Source organism: Alosa alosa, chromosome 4 (assembly GCF_017589495.1).
Source record: "Alosa alosa isolate M-15738 ecotype Scorff River chromosome 4, AALO_Geno_1.1, whole genome shotgun sequence".
In the NCBI taxonomy this organism is placed as follows: Eukaryota; Metazoa; Chordata; class Actinopteri; order Clupeiformes; family Clupeidae; genus Alosa; species Alosa alosa.
The window spans coordinates 30,803,987-30,821,603 of NC_063192.1; the positions used below are offsets into that span (position 1 = coordinate 30,803,987).

General features: G+C 42.3%; 1 protein-coding gene across 5 annotated transcripts; it reads right to left on the bottom strand.

The window, feature by feature from the left end:
* Positions 1-2: 2 nt before the first annotated feature.
* agap2 (ArfGAP with GTPase domain, ankyrin repeat and PH domain 2) lies at positions 3-16,415 on the bottom strand. Of its 5 annotated transcripts, none has more exons than XM_048241127.1 (19): positions 16,089-16,415; positions 8,200-8,258; positions 7,952-8,039; positions 7,728-7,813; positions 7,430-7,571; positions 6,912-7,046; positions 6,523-6,644; positions 5,998-6,126; positions 5,215-5,298; positions 4,964-5,068; positions 4,606-4,765; positions 3,802-3,927; positions 3,349-3,477; positions 2,846-2,905; positions 2,598-2,749; positions 2,261-2,348; positions 1,898-2,120; positions 1,433-1,706; positions 3-1,180 (listed from the first exon to the last, which is right to left on the bottom strand). In XM_048241127.1, exons 1-19 carry the CDS (start codon positions 16,249-16,251, stop codon positions 968-970), a joined length of 2,538 nt encoding a protein of 845 aa, XP_048097084.1. In that variant the 5' UTR covers positions 16,252-16,415; the 3' UTR covers positions 3-967. The 5 variants fall into 5 exon arrangements, with proteins under 5 accessions (XP_048097084.1, XP_048097081.1, XP_048097085.1 ...); XM_048241124.1 differs by lacking the exon at positions 16,089-16,415 and adding an exon at positions 11,650-13,819; XM_048241128.1 differs by lacking the exon at positions 2,846-2,905.
* Between the last annotated feature and the right edge of the window lie 1,202 nt (positions 16,416-17,617).

The window sequence follows — 17,617 nt, forward strand, 5'->3', positions numbered from 1 at the left end:
CATTCATGAGACAAGGAAGACATTTAATTTATAATGTTAGTAGCATTGATACTCTCACGGTCATTGCACTTTATTTCCCCAGACAAATTTCAAGTAGAGGTCAAACATAATGGTAAAATGAGAACTGAATCACACAGACTGAGTCGGAACAGCTGAAACACATATTATTGGAGGCTATCCGGGTAACTTTAGGCTACCTTTTCATTCATTCATTATCTTTACCATGTCATTCACACTGTCTGTGTGCCAAATGCCCAATTAGAAAATGTTTGGAGAAGACGGCACTTTAAAAAGCCTTTTCCTGAGTTAGACCACATTAGATTAAATTCAATTTTGTTGAGTAGACTATTTCGTGTTTAGTAGATTAACTAGGCCTGCCTATGCCTTCAAATATCAGTTATCTTCCCAGTGCAAAAATGCGATATGAAGACTCCAACTGTAAGCAAGTAGGCTATGGCTTCATCTGTATAAACAGCACGTGTTCATGAATAAATAAACAACATTGTGTTAAATGCATTTTTGTTCTTGGGTTTATAGGTAGGCCTATTACAAAGACATTATTTTAGTAAGGATTCTTTCTTCCCCAACTAACTGTCTATACTCATTGATTCAGATTTTACTTGCCTAAAAAAATATCTGCCTGTGTCAGTGTGGTGATTCATGATGCAAATGGAAAGGCAAAACACAGAGACAGCCATAAAAATATTGAGTACTTGATTATTCTTGAAATGCAAACATTTTGTACTAACACATAGTGATAACATTGATATTACACTGATCAGTCTCTGAAAAATCCTTTTGTTGGTTACATTGATATCAGTTATTTGAAATGGTCCTTGTAGATTTCAGTGATGACCTCTCTCTCTCAGTCACACACACACACTTTTTCAGCAAATTCTCTTTTTACAATTAATTCTTGAAGTATTCTAGATGTATATGTTGTATCCATGTCTCTGTATTTAAGACATCAGAAGTTATCCCTTCTCCTGGTCGAGTTGGCTCGTCCCAAACTGGTTATGCTACTTTTTCGGGAGAGGCTAGGTGTAGACAGGGTGGGAGAGAGTTCATTGGGACAACCGTATTGCAGCAGGATCTGAGCACACTCTCTGCTCCCTGTGTTTCGAGCCATGGCCAAAGCTGTCTGGCCTTGTGGACCTCTTGCCTTTACATCAATGCCGTACTGTAGAAGGTATGAAAATTCAACATTAGATTTTTAAATCCACCAAAATTATGAATTTTGCATTACATATAATTTTGAAATCTCATAGTAATCCCATGTAAACCTGTGGTTATTTATCACAGTTCTTTTTGATATTTTTTTCAGTTATTTCAGTTTAGCATGTGCTTCTTATCAACTCAGTTTATAAGTAAACAACAGAATATATGTAATTGTTAAAATGGTTGATGTTCAGACATGGTGAACTTGTCTCACCCAGACCAGCAGTTGGGTCATCACCACATCCCCAAGATTGCAAGCAGCATGTAGGGCTGTGCGTGGCTGTGGAGAAGCCTTAGCCAGCGGGGCATTGATCAGCTCCTTGTTGCTGTGGGCAAGGAGCAGCAGTAGGCGGGGGAGGTCCCTCTCGACCACTGCACAGAGCAGCCAGTCTGGCATGGAACCCCTGCTGTCCTCAGCCTGGGCAGGCAGGGGCGCTACGAAGACACGCTGCTCATACTTGGCTCGGATCCATGTCTCCCTCTCCTCCCTGGAGGTCAACAAGAGTTGTTCAACATTTCTTCAGTTCCATTTCAGACAATTCTCAGCCCCATTAAAATTGCGCACAATAGCCCCTTTCTTATTGAGGGGAAAGACCTAATCATATCATACTCTCTCTGTCTCATTAGTGTAATGGACAATATGAATATAATATGAACAACTTCCTGGATGTGCACTTGCCTTGAGGCCTCTGGCGTTGGCTTCTGTCGCCCCTGGGTACAGCTCTCCCAGACATTGTTTGCCATGTGGTTCCCAATAGCTCTTAGCACTTGGGAGAGCTCAGGGGACAGGTCATCCAGGTCCAGAGAGCGGACACGGGACAGGTGGGTCCCCAGGTTCCTATGGATACCTGAGCACTCAATACAGATCAGTGCTCCCAGGTTAAGACTTGCCCATGTTGGATCTGACAAAAAAAAAGCATATTAGGAAAACAGTGTGAGCGAGTATGATGCCTCATGGACTTTGATATACTGAAGAACATTATTAGGATACTGAGGTAATACAGCCATCTGGTGTTAGGTGCAGAGCTATAGAAGAACTCACTTGGTGCCCCACAGTCAACACAGAGATTGTTGCCTTTAGCATTACGGATCGCTTGCAGGGCCAATTCACTCTGGCTGTTGCGGCGAGCCTATAGAAAACACACATGCACATATGGAAATGTATTAATGTTTCATTTCTTTATAATATTGACCTTCAGTGATGAAGAAAACAAATACTAATAATTATGATATACACTATGCAATGAATGTCATGGATCATACATAGAGGTTATATTTTCCATGGCAGAAAGGGCAAGTATTTCCAACTCATGGAATGGAGAGTAGAAATGTCTTCTTATTTTGGAATGTTATTGTTCATAATGTGACATGATATTTACCTTATGCCTGTTGCTCTCACAGCCTTGCAGACAGGCAAGGATCTGACTCTCAATGGCTTGGACCCAGGCATCTCTCTCGTCTTGACTTGAGGCTTCAAAGTGCCAGGTTTGTCCTGTGCTTGATACTATAATGAAGTCGGCATTGTCCTCCTCTGCAATATGAATAAATCATTAGATCTGTGACCTTAATGTCTTAAGTTGAGTCTGTTTCGCTTGTCAGCTGTGTATCTTTATTTGCATATTTTTACCTGTCTTGTAAATGTTTTTCAAGCTACCAAAACTCTTTAATTTCCACATTTTTCGCTTGGCTGCAGAAAAAGGTAAGTCCAGGGCAGCAGGAAAAGGAAGAGGGCCGTAGAAAAGAGTGATTATTTAACAGGGACAGTAAATGAAAGATTCATTTTAGGAGTCTGCGAGTTCAAAGTGTTGAAAGAGAGTAGAGAAGCAGAGAGATCAGCAGGGCAAAGCCGGCCATTTTATATCATATTTGCTCAGCGATTTGTGTTCCCCTTCAGTCAGATGGTTAAAGACATTTTGAACTGAGACAGTTTTTTTAAAATACTAAAACACAAAGACATTGTTTAACCCAACACAGTGTCAGCAAAAGTAAGAAGAGGCAAAATAGCACTCTCAAACTTTTGAAGGAACCCTTTTTAGCCAGGATCCCCAGTGTAAAACTAAATGTGCATACTGTACATTAAACATGTCTGTTTCTTTGTTGGATTATTTCGTTCACTTTGTGGAGACTTACCCTCAGCCTGACCCATGGCTGCATCACCTTTGGGGTTCATGCTTTTTTTTCTTGTGGGCTTTTTCCTGCTGGTCATTGGGGAGGCTGGGACCTGTTCTTTTGAAGCAAGGTTGGTCATTCCGTCAGCGTCTAAGAAAATGACAAATATTTACACATTTTGGGAGCGCTCAAATCATGAAGAGCAGTAAACATTTCCTGATTTTGGAAGTGGTTTGTGGGTGAAAAGGAGTGGCTGCAATCGTATAATTTTCTTTAAGAATAGTTGAGTACCCAATAAGCCAACCCTGTGATTTTAAGCAGATGTATTTCTATTTTGTTAGACCATAAAGCAGCTGCTTTTGGACTCCTCTGGATTTATTCTGACAAGCTGTGTAAGGTAGTTCATGCTGTATGGAAGCCAAAGAGAAAAGCTAATATTGCACATGGAGGTAACATCTGAGCCCTGGGACACACCTGAGTGAAAGTTCTTATTTGACAGTGTTGAAGAGCACCGTCGAAGTCCAGTCTCTCGCGCAGGGGAATTGACCACTCCGGCTCCCTCATCCACAGGCAGCAGGCTGACTGGGCTTAAGGAGGCAGCTTTGGAAACAGAATAGGTCCTCTTTTGGTTTGTGTTGCAGGACTAGACACGATTTCATCACTTTTTTGTTAAGAGACTGCTCAACTGATCTGTTGAAATGTTTGTGATGGGTGGAGAAATCAATGTCCACACTTTTACAACTAATGCTGATTGTAATACTCACACCTACATTGTTACAAGGCATCGTTACAAGGCAACTCCTAGCCACATTAGCCCAGTGCCATTCCTAGTTCGTTGACCCAACAAAGCAGCATTATTTCTGGATGCCCTCTGATTTCTTACCCTGGAAATCCAGAGTTCTCGCGAGAGCACTCTGGAGACTGCGAGACACTCTGGCAATGAGCAATGATGGGGAACCAATCAAATCGGCGTATCTGATGTAGGCGGGCCAGAAGCGAGCTAAACTGATGACAACAGCGCTGCAACCTTGGAGGTCAGTAAACATTGGTCGTAGTGTTATCCAATTGTGTGCAGTGAGATTTTCAAATGCATGCTTGGTGCTGCCCCTCGAGTTGGGCCATTACATTGTTCGTGGTCAGACCCTTAATCTTTCTAGATTACCAGGGTCTGGATTTTCCAGGCTACTGATTTCTTCTCCTCACCAAACAAATCACTTCTGCATGATTATCTCTTTCTCTAGGAGAATGGAAGGAGCACTCCTGCACTATCCCACTTACCTGGTGTGGTCCCTTCAGAGGCCAGTCCATCCTTGGGTACTCCATTCAGGCCAGACGTCGAGCCACCATGAGACATAGCACGAGGGGGGCGCTTGCCTGGGACTTTGACCGTCACACGCAACAAATTGATCTCTTTGCCATGCACATTCTGTGTGTAGTCCTGACAAAACAAATGGATTTTATTGACCTATAGCACATACTCAGACTTGTCCTTAGTTATGTAGAAGACTGAATCCAGAACATTTTCACACACTGGGCTGATGTGATATAATTTGTCTGTACATAGACACACTTCAGTTGTGTTAAAAGTTGTAAAGCAGTTGAAATATATATAGAAAATTGAAAGTCATGAACTCACATTTTGATTTGAATGGTAATACAGAATGCCATTGTTAGACAACGTAACAAACTTTTTCTTCCAATCCTTGTTCAGTGAACTTCCACTGCGTTTCCAGAGTATGCCCTAGCAGACAGTAACAATAAATGTCAGACAATGGACCAACTCTAAATAACAATAATAACAATAACAATAAATGTCAGACAATGGACCAACTCTATACATTATTTCCAAAGACCGTACTCAACACAGGAAGAGTGATGCATGCTAACCTGTTTGATGGCAGCTGAGCGTATGCCAGGTACTTCAGCCCTGTTGTCAGGTGTTTTCTTTTCGGAATCACTCCCTCTGCGATTCTGAAATAAGGGAGGTGAGAGATAAGCCACAGGAGAAGATGACAGAGGGATGGCTATTAGGGAAGAGATGGCTGATGGCAAATGAGAATGGGTTGTAAAAGCTTGATTGCCTACAGTAACCTGAATTACATTAAATGTCAAACTACAATTACTTTACAATTAATATAATATATAACAACATATATATATATATATATATATATGTGTGTGTGTGTGTAAAAGATATAACTAATTGATCTTTTGAATCTACCAGTAATATACTATGCCCTAATTTAAATGACGGGCAAAGTCACTCAATGAGCAAAGTGTCTTGTGCATAAATCAAAGCTATCGTGTGACGTGTGGGAGTATGGAGTGGACGCACCGATGTTTGTGCTTAGGATCTTTCTACGGTATATTTAATTAGCCAATTAGATTTCAACTCATCATTAAATTAGCTTTTGTTAGGCTTTACATTTTGCCCAGCATTTAAATCATGTTTCTAAATTGGCCTCGGATGGCTTGCATGATGTGTATTAATGCTTACACAGACTAAATTCACTAAAATATATTTGCAAATATACCAAACATTATTAAATAAATCTCAGATGGTCTAAGCAAATACTGCTTTCCATACAACTCTCTCTGTGTTTGTTTCACCACAGCTCTGTAAGAGAGGGTTGCTTGGATGCAAAGGATATAACTGATAGTGGAACTAACCCCAAATAGGGATGTCCGTCGACGAGGGATATTTCTCTGAGAGCCTCCTCCCCGCAGCTCTCTATGGCCGACCACAGGAGTGGAGGGCAGGGAGGAGGAGACGTCACTACTCTGACCTCCATTACTGGCCTGAGAGTGGGGGAGGGTGGACAGGGATGGGAGGTGTTACATATAAAAGGCAAGAAATGTGAAGTGAAGACATATGGTAATGGTAGACAGTGATGGCTTACTGTGGAGGCAACAGTCATTTGGTAATGAATGAATTCATGTTACCCTGTTTCTACTGTGGTATATAAAATTGATCCCATGACAAAACTGTATCTAGTCCAACTAAAATAATTCTGAATAAACTATGATGTTTTCTCAATATTATGATACTATGTATCTTAACAGTCCATTTCAGGCACAAGTCACATTTCCGACCTCATATATGCATAGCTTTGTGCAAACCTGCAGTAACATTGTATCTGATCATCTGATATCTGACATCATTTTTTTTGGTGGATATGCAGCATTACTTGTTACCTGTCCGTGGTAGGGTCCTGGCACAGATGTCGAGTCTGCAGAATGACAGGGGGAGTTTGGAAGGGATTTGCTGGCAGCTAGGAGGGCTGCTTGCTTTTTTGCTGCAACAATCTTCTGAGCAGCTAAGAAGAAATGAGAGCATGTCGAAACATATTTCAGCCTATACAATGACCAACTGAATGGATATAGATGAATATTTAGCCACTTTCCGTATGCCCAAATAGAACTGGGATAGTGAAAGTAGTCCAAATAACAACATTGAAAATATTGTAGTTTTTAGGCATTGTAGTTCATTCAGGATAGTTGTCCAAAGGTACTATTGAGGAGACTCTTGGCACATTCATGCAAGCAACATAAATGGGCAGGTAGGGGTGCTCTGGCAGACTTACCCTCTGTGAAGACTCTGTCCACATTGAGGCCATATGTGGCACAGGTCTCGTAATACACTGAGCGCTTCACATCCACAGACAGTTGACGAGCGCGGCTATCCTCGATCACGCGAGGGTTAGTGCTACTTATCTTGTCTGTTGGGAAGAACGAGAAGCTGGGTTTGTTCCAAAATCATATGGATATGGTTGACCACTGCCAACGCTTGGATGTTGGGTGTGCTTAAAGAACTGCTGTTTATCATTAAGGAGGGTACTGTGGATACATGTGTTATGCTCATTCAAGATGGTTTGGAGGTTCACACACCTTATGTCAAACCAGTGACTAGGAAGATGGAATTGCAAAGATTTGTCGAGTGTAAGGTACATTAAGTTAGATTTGTGGAGTGTAGGGTACATTAAGTTAGATATATGTGGATTGCAGGCTACATTAAGTTAGTTAGATATGTGTGGATTGCAGGCTACATTAAGTTAGTTAGATATGTGGATTGCAGGCTACATTAAGTTAGTGATGCTCATACCTTGGGTGCCCACTATTATCAGTGGAATATCAACAGTGCTTCGGTGGGAGCTGAGTTCACTGAAGTCCTTGTACACTTCTTGGAAGCTTGCTTCATTCTCCAAACTAAACACAAAGACGACCGCATCCACCCAGTTGGTGAACTGTAAACCCCAATGAAGGAAAGAAGAAAGAAGCAGGGAGGACAAGAAGGGAAACAATATTGAAATCATTTCATAATTCCCCTGTTTAATTTAATTAGCAACAGTGATGATGAAAAATAGTAACTCTATCTCTATCATTCACACACACACACACACCTGTGCATCAGGCAGCCCAGGCTCCTCTCTGATTAGTAAAAGGTAACTCTGTCCATCCACCAATACCTCCTTTTTGTACCTCCCTCCTGAAAGCAGACAGACAGACAGACTCCAGTGAAGCTAGGATAGGCAAATGGCAACCAATGTCAATGACAGGAAGGTGTGGAAATGCATACCAGAGAGGGTTAAAGCTCTATCTAGTAATCAAGGATCTTTATGCATACCTTCGGGGCATTCCATGGGAACGTAGCTGCGAGTGATGTACCTGTTGACCAGTGCAGATTTGCCACTCCGTAGACCTCCCAACAGACCCTGTGTGTAAAAATCAGCACAGGACCCTTAGTCACTCACACTACACAACTTAATCAAGTTAGTATAAGAGCACACTATATTACGCTGAAGCAGTAATTCATCAACAGTGCCGAAATATACAAAGCATGGTCACTGTTTGGTCACACAAAGTTGGACTTACCAAATGCAGTTCTGGAATGGAGCGATTTAAAGTCCATTCTTGACTGTTGGAACAGGCCACTGAAGAGTAAAGAGGGGCAGAGAAGATAGTTAACACATACAAATCATAGAGCTGATTCAGCAATGCTGCCAACGTGCTAAATCATTTAGTATAATGGATAAATGACAAGTGGTGTGACCGAATATATACAGTTTATAATATATATATATATATATATATATATATATATATATTACATATAATATATACATATAATACAGTTGTGATCAAATAAAATCTTTGAGGCAAGGGCTGTGTTTTGACATTGTGGGGTTTCGGGCCAGGGCAACATAACAAAGTCAGCCAGAGAGATCTGTTCAGTGATCTTTCTTATCTGAACTGTTAAAGGGTCAAATGGATTGTGAGACTCCTCCGTTTTACAATTCCACTGTGTGTGTGTGTGTGTGTACGGAGGGCGTGTAACTCCCATCCTCGTGATTGCATCTAGTGGGGTAAAGATGAAGGTCAAAACGCAGTGACTGGGTAATGCCGTAGAAAAGTCAGTGGTGAGGGTGGTGATAATAACTCCAAAGGTTGTCTCTGTGATTATGGTGTGGATGGTGATGGTCATTCTAAAGGTTGTCGCTGTGATTATGGTGAGGTGATGGTCATTCTAAAGGTTGTCGCTGTGATTATGGTGAGGTGATGGTCATTCTAAAGGATGTCTCTGGGATTATGGTGTGATTATGGTGAGGTGATGGTCATTCTAAAGCTTGTCGCTGTGATTATGGTGAGGTGATGGTCATTCTAAAGGTTGTCTCTGGGATCCTGTGATTATGGTGAGGTGATGGTCATTCTAAAGGATGTCTCTGGGATTATGGTGTGATTATGGTGAGGTGATGGTCATTCTAAAGGATGTCTCTGGGATTATGGTGTGATTATGGTGAGGTGATGGTCATTCTAAAGGTTGTCTCTCTGATTATGGTGTGATTATGGTGAGGTGATGGGGCATTCTAAAGGATGTCTCACACACCCACACACCATTACACACACACACACCAGAGGCACATGGTCACACACACACACACACACACACCAGCAGGCACACACACACACACACACACACACACACCCAGGGCACACACACACACACACACACACACACCAGCAGGCACACACACACACACACACACACACACCAGCAGGCACACACACACACACACACCAGCACACACACACACACAGCACACACACACACACCAGCAGGCACACACACACACACACACACCAGCAGGCACAGCAAGCAGCCACACAGTCACAGCAGGTGTGCTGTCACCACTGCACAGTGGGGCTGTCTTTTGCCCAGTCACATCTATCATTTCCTTCATCTCTCAACCTCTTTCTCAATCTCTCTCTCTCTCTCAACCTCTTTCTCAATCTCTCTCTCTCTCTCTCTTCCCTCTGCTGCTCTCTCTCTCTCTCGTCCTCTTTCTCTCTCTCTCCTCCTCCTTCATTTTCATTTTTAGTGTCTTTCACTTTCTGTCTCTCTTCCTTTCCATCTATAGTGACACCAGTCATCAGTCAGACCTCAGCTTGTGTGGTGTGTGTGTGTGAGTGCATAAGTCATCCTATTCTAAGCCACACCATAGGAAAGTGCCATTAAGCACCTTCAGCTGGGAGGCCAGGCTTTCAAGCTGCCCAGAGCAGGCACATCAAACCACAGCTGTGAATCAGAGAGCCTGAGAGGAGGACAAGGCAGAACCAGAACAGATGGCTAGGGGTACAACAAAGAGACTGAAATGTACAAACCACCAGTGAAGGAAATACAATTCCATTAAATCAGACATTTTAGCATCAAATTCAAATCTTTGTCACTCGACAGATATGAGGGTGTTCCTATCCCAACATAGGAGGTAAAAATCTGGTGTTCCCTCCCTGCCCTCTTAATAAAACTGAACAAAGCTTGCTGCATACAAATGCACAGCACACCTTATGCTTAAGGATTGGGGGGAATCTTTCCTTTTGTGGATTTTTCCCCCTCACAAAGTCTGTTCTAAAACCTGGTTGCCCTTCCCAACAAAACAACATCCCCAATCCCCACAGTCACACACGCACACACACACACACACACACACACACACACACACACACACACACACACACACACACACACTGTGTCATGTAACCCATGCAACCAGCAGCTCTCATCCCTATCCTGTTGCCATAACAACCTGTCCTCTAGCCCCTGCTTTTTTTTCTTTAGCTCAGTGCAAATGCAAATACATTGGGAGTCCACATGCCATAATACGCGCACACACACACACACACACACACACACACACACACACACACATACACAATACACAAAATAAAGTCAGCTCCACAAACATTCTGATGACTCCAACATGCTCTAATCTTATGATTTCCATAATAAAAGTTTGTCTCATTTTTTTTTCAAATATGATAGAATTTGGTAGAGATTGATATCTTGATGATTGCCAAATATGGTGTGAATATTTGTCAGACCCTTAAATCCTCTTAACCCCAACTTAGTAATAACTACTGTAAAAAAAAAACAGCTGGTTTTTATTCATCTTCATCACAACCAGCTTCTCCCTTTGCCTGAGAATCCTTATTTATTTGGTGATTAAAAATGAATTCGTTCAAATTTAATCTTCCTAGTTGACACTGATCGTAAATGGTTCATGTGAGGTTTTCTGGCTTTTGAAATTATGTATCTATAAGGAAACGTGAACCAGTTTTGTCAAGCATGTTGTCAAACATGTCCCCTCTCTTTGTACAGTAGGTCCATTTTAATAATGATGGAGGCCTGTGAAATGTAAGCGCCTCAAATTGACTTGACGTGGCCAGGAAATAGGGAGAGCAGGATGTGGGATAGAAACTGCCATGGTGGAGATGCTTCTGAGAAGCAGGCGGTGGGTGGAACATCAAAGACAGGATTAGGACATTGGCTGTAATTGCGGCTACCCAGAATGTGAGTATTATCAAATTTGTTTTCTGCCAAGTGCTTGGGCGGAAAAAAATGTTAGGAAGTGGTTGTAAAATACTACACAAGTAATTTGTCAACTTTAATGATAGTCTTCATTCGTCTAGTGTTGGATCAATATATAGTGGCCCTTCCTGGTGGGAAAAATACAGCTATGATAAATACCCTCACTAATAACTGAATAAAACAAATAAGATTACCACACATTGTGCCCATTCTGAATAAAATTTAAAGCATGAAATTTTCATTTAAATTCCTCCCATGTTCTAAATATATATGCAAATCCTCCCAGTTAGATTAAACAAACACCCCTCTCTCTCTCTTTCTCTCTCTCTCTCTCTCTCTCTCTCTCTCTCTCTCTCTCTCTCTCTCTCTCTCTCTCTCTCTCTCTCTCTCTCTCTCTCTCTCTCTCTCACACACACACACACACACACACACACAGCTGATTGCTGATAAATGTTTACCTTCCTCTTCACTAGAGTCTCTCTGCATAGAGCTCTGCTTTGGAGGGGCAGTGGAAGGGTTGCTCTTGCTGAAAATACCGCTAATAAACTTCAGCATCTTGTGGTCTCGGGCTGAGGCTTTATTGGACTGGGCTGCTTGTGAATGTGTAGCTGCCTGGCCCTGGAGCTCCTCAGATAAGCATCGCAGGTCACTATTGTCCAGGGTGTGGCTCTTCTTGCCCTTCCTCAGGGTCTTGGAGGCCTGAGTGTTGGGTCCTGGCAAAGACACCGAGCCCATCTTCAGCTTCTGTGGCCTGGGGAGGTTTCCTCGGGTTTCCTCTGCATTGCCGTACGCCAGAGCAGATACACTACTACCCTCGTTTCTGCCGCTCTCTCTAAACGCTCCGTTTCCACTCTCATTCCAGGAGGCTCTGTGAGGCCCCACGAATGACCCGGTGTCCTCAGATGCACTGGTGGGGAAACTCACTCGGACCCCCCTGTCCTCACAGTTCAGGCTCTTGGAGGAGCGGCTCTTCCTCGTCTCCCTGAGCTCTGGGCCGCCGATGGTCCTGCAGTGGGACTTCTCCAGAGAGGTTGGCCCCTGACTAATGCTTTCTGAGGTGTCACTCTCGGTGTTATTGGCAGATGCCCCCATGTCCGCTAAGTGGAAGGGTTGATCATCTCTGATAGCTGGCATTCCTGTTCCTTCACTCCTTCCATTTTTGTTGGTATTGGTGACCTGCAGGCTGGTAGAGGGGACTCGCTCCCCTTCCTTCAGTTTGATGCATTTCCCAGCCCCCTGCTCTGCCGCCTCCTCTGCATCCTGCCTCTGGGGAAGCTCTCCCTCATCCACCAATGCTCCAGGTCTCTTCTGGCCAATTTCACTCCCCAGCACATGAGCAGTCGGTCTGGTTTGTCTTGCGCCATGCTCCTCGACCGCCTCTACCTTCACCAGGGTGACAGAGATGAGGTAGGTGGTCCGCTGTTGCAATGTATCGCCTTGACTCATGAGTTCAGAGCATGGAAAACAGACCATAGACAGCTAAATCTAGACACTGCATCAATATGATTGATTCTATTCTCTCTAGTAAGACACTTCTCCAAGGCTCGAGAGATGGAGTGGGGAATGCTTTCCAGGAGGAAGTTTCAGTCAAGCTGATTCCAGTAAACACATGCACATTCTCACAGTTCTCTGCAACTCCAAATGCTTTTGCTGAATCTCATCTGTCAATGTCAGATACTTCCTTTTATCTGGCCACTAAAATGCCACATTCCTCTAGCAAACACAGAATGATGGCTGCAAGATCAATGTTGTCACAGTTGATCAATGTTGTCTTCTATGTGAGATCATTTACTCTTCAGTTTTCTTAGTCCACAGACAGAGTGAGGCACACATGCTGAATTTCTTCTCATTCAAAAGATCTCTTTGAAATGCTCTTAAAATTCTAGTATTCACTGGTATTCAAAGATACCGGCAAAGAAACCGGCAAAAACACAACAAGAAACAAATGTCTGAATTATTACCTGCTCAACCAGCCTCCATAGCAACAGTAAAATCTGTGAATAAATGAGCAGCGGCAGCCTCGCTGGTGATGTGGGGATACGGGGGTATGGTGAAGCCAGCTGTGGTGCTCAGATTATAGGATGTCACTCCAAGTCTTGCACCATACTGTGCGATGGGGAGGCAGGCAACTGACAGACCAGCGAAGTAAGACAGAGACAGAGATGAGATGGGTTCTGAGGAGGAAGAGGAGTGGGGGAAAAGGCTAATGATAATTCCAGTGGGAGAGAAGAAAATGTAATTTCCTCCCTGAATGTCTGGCCATCCCGCCCTCCAGGCTCCATGGGTCGTCCAGGCGTATCATGCACTGACAGCGTCAATATAGCTGGTCCGGCCGCACGCCCCTGACGGAGGCCCTTTGCCTTTGCTGGGGTCAGAAAATGGATCACAACCAAATACCTCTGGAGGAGTCCAACACAAGGAGTGCCAGACCAGCTGTGGCGTCTAGGAATATCCCTGGTGCCCACGCAGTTCTTCGCATCTCATGAAGCCCTGCCTTCCTCCTCTTCACGCGCACACACACACACACACACTCTCTCTCTCTTTCTCTCCCTCACTCACTCACTCCCTCAGTCTCTCAGTCTCTCAGTCTCTGTCTGGCTTACGCGCTTGTCTCCCCACCCTCTTGTTCCGCCTCTGACAGAAAGCAGACTGTGCTCAGCCCGCGCTCTCTGTTGCTCACATGCCCCCACCCCTCTGCCTCTCCCTGATGTGGAAGGGAATGGCAATGATGCTTTAGGAATAGGCGGAGAAAGGCTACAAAACACAGCTCTCAGAGAGAGAAAGAAAAATAGCTGGATGTTCTAAAATGCCACAGATTAATTAAGGCAACTATTCATTTATCTTCCATTGGATTCTCTCTGTATTGAAGATGTATTTTCATATTGTGTGCAGAGTATGTGGCTGGTAAAGGCCATAATGACTGTATTGATCTGTTTTCCTGTTAATCAGCAGAACACAACTGGATTTATATTGCAACTGAAGCAACAATGACAATTTCATAATTAGATATATGTATAAATGCATACACAATACATAAGTCAATGTATTAAATAATGATTTGCTTTGAATTTGACATCTATTATGTATTTGAGCGTGAAATATAGTGGGTGGGGAACAGGAAGTGAGGGGAGGATGAAGCTACTCTGTTTTAAATAAATAAATAGGAATTGTGTACAGGGCGCTGGTTCATGCCTATTTGCTTTGTTACAGATATCTGTAGACTGAAATTAGCTTTAGTATCTGAAGTATACTGGAACTGCTTTTATGTACAAGCTTGTATTTATAAGGAATTAAAATGCTATAGTCCATGTACATCTTAAATCAAAAATAAATTAAGTATAAATATAGGAAGGCCAATGGCTTAGTTATTGATTGTGATTATTATTATAAAAAATAATGCACAAAGACAACGGCATTTTCCCATTATTATGACCACATTTTTAGTGAGAAAAGGGATGTGGCTTCTGACCTTGTGAACCCAAGGCAATCCTTTTTTGGACATCTGGTGAGGTGTAATTGATATGCTAAAAAAAGCACAGAAGGGGAAGGTGGTGAGACAGTCCAGAGGGGGGCGGCTGCTCCTGGCAGCACTCAATTAAACACTGACCAGTGACTAGGATGAGCGAAGATCAATAATGTACTGTAAGTGGTACAATTTCACTTTGGGAATGTGTGTAAAATGGTAGCCTATGTGTGTGTGCATGTCTGTGTGTGTGTTCAGTTTGTGCATAGCAAATGTTTGCTTTAATGGGAAAGATACTGCTGCTATGGGCTCTGTACACTAGCTTACTTGAAGTCGGCAAACCGGTTTCCTGTTTGTTGACACTGCTGTCAACAAGCATCTGAAGATGAGTGCTTCAGTTGAAGTGCATGTGCATTCAACATCACTTCTTGAGATATATTTCTGGACCATAAATTGCCAATGATTCAAAACAAACAGAAAAAATATGAGAATATGTCATATCAAGACAAACATTTAATTGTGTCTTGAGAGGTTTTGTGGTTTAATGCATTTTTGCTTAATACCAAAGTATTTCACCTTTAAGCAAAGGAATATAAGGGGAATGGCACAGTGGGGACAGCAGCAGGTGGTGTCTCTGACTGACAGGAAGTGGCTTTTGGGGCCAGCTACTGAGCGTCAGACACAGGAAGTAGGCTAGCACAGCAGGAACAAGATTCTGCTGTCATGACAACACACGACGGCTCACTGCAAAGCTTTTGTCAAGAACTGGGCCATGCTTATATGGAAAAATTGCCTGACCATTAATAGTCAATGCATTCAGCAAATGACCTTTTTCTGTAGCATATTGTCTTTGCTGCTGAACACTGAGTTGAGTTCATAAAGCAGCAGTTGAGAGATAAACTCCTCAAAGACAGGGGAGACAGGAAATGTTGTGGTAGATTTATGTCGTATGTCTGCGTAGACTCAGACACTCACAGAAGAGTTAAGGAGAAACGTACTATATGATACTACAAAAAAGGTACAATGGCAAAAAGTCCCTACAGTGCGAATACCCCTAAACAGATATCTATCTTCAGTGTTGCAATGTGTACTTACTGATCACATGTATGTAACTAGGCGTACATATTCAAACAAACAGACAAATAAAGAAAAATAACATAATTTAAAGTCTTTTGATATTGACTTGATGATTTTCTTCCCTGTATTTTGCACTGCATGATTGCACTTTTAGACAACAGAACACTGAGAATTGTCAAATCAATGCAATTAGCAATCCCTGCATTGCATGTTCCACATGTCCTTTGAGACACTTTTACAGTTTCATACTGACTGCAGGTATCCACCATTTTACCCTGTGTTATAGTCAAGAAGCACAGTCACTCAATACACTTCATGTGCAGCTACAGCAATACAGCAGCACTACAGAGTGCTCACCTTGGATGCTGTGGAGGTAAAGCTTGAGGCCACTTCGGAGCTGTTGGTCGGTCACCCTCTCCAGCTGCTTGCGAAGTTTGTTAATGTTGTTCTGGACACTCTCATGCCGCCGCACCTCTGCTCTGATGGCACTTGAGTGTGCCCCTTTAATGCTGCTATTCATGGTGACTGTTGAGCATCTGCTGTGAATGGACTCAATACACAGTCCATCTCACCCCTCGGCCTCCCTCTCCATGTCATGGATTCCGTAAATAAAAGTCCAGCTCCGAGTTGTACAACTGGAACAGAGCAGAGTCAAGTCCAACTTGAACAGAGCAGAGTCGCTCAGTTTGTGTCAATTTCCTTTGCGTGCTTTTGAATCACTTCCTGATTTCACCTTTACTGACTGAGTGCTCAGTGTATCACAAACAGGATCTTGCGGTGGGGTTTACTGTAACGGTTTGTCGTGGCCCAAACAGCTAGAGCTTTCTTTTCCTGAGATCATCTTCTGGTGTGTTGAAGTCTGACCTTGACTTATTCTGCACTTATTTTACATCAAAAGAACCAAAGAACATTTTTGGTAAGTGTTGGAGAACACTGTTATCATGTATTTAAATGATTTTATCTTGTAAAGGGTTTGTATAGGACATATTAGTGAATAATAAAGGTATTTTATGAATGCCTAAATGATTGAATTGATTATTTCATAGGCTATATTATGTAGATTTCTCAGGGAAACACGATGTATTAATGATGTTGTAATGTTGGGGCAACTGAAGTCTCTGTTACATCAGTGGCTATTTTGTCATTGCTTAAGAAACACAATGTAGGAATTCCCCTTTTCATGAGGGTCATGGTCCTACCCGCGACAACAACATTAGCGCAATAGGTGTTGTGGGCACCATCATTTATTGTAAGTTAGTGTGGCATCAACATTAGTTTTAAGCATTAAGGTAAAATAACTACATTATGTTACTTTAATGAACATTTATGTGAAATGTCTCAACAATCTAGAGGGAGATGCTTTCATGAAAATGAAATAGATTAGATTAGATTAGATTCAACTTTATTGTCTTTGTGCAGAGTACAAGTGCAAAGACAACAAAATGCAGTTTGTGTTTAACCAGAAGTGTAAAAAAAAGCAGAAAAGTGCAATGTGATATACAAAGTATATAGCCTGAAGTTGGCCGGGGCTAAGTTCGGCAGGCACCGAGACTACAAAGTATAGACAGGTGGTGCATAGACAGGACAAGAAATATAGTGCAATGTAAACAGTAGTATACATATTGATTTACAGAAAGTGGTTTAGAGTAATATAAATTAAATATAAATATGTGCAGTGTATTAACAGTGACCTTATAAGAGCAGAATAAATATGGCTATGTAATATGAAAAATGTATGAACAACATGTACAGATATGTGCAATGTGGCAGTACCATAAGAATAATATAGATATGCAGTGTATTAACAGAATATATTATAAGAAAAACTGAATAAATATGGATATTCAGTATGAACCATATAGACAGGTATGTACAGTGTGTATACA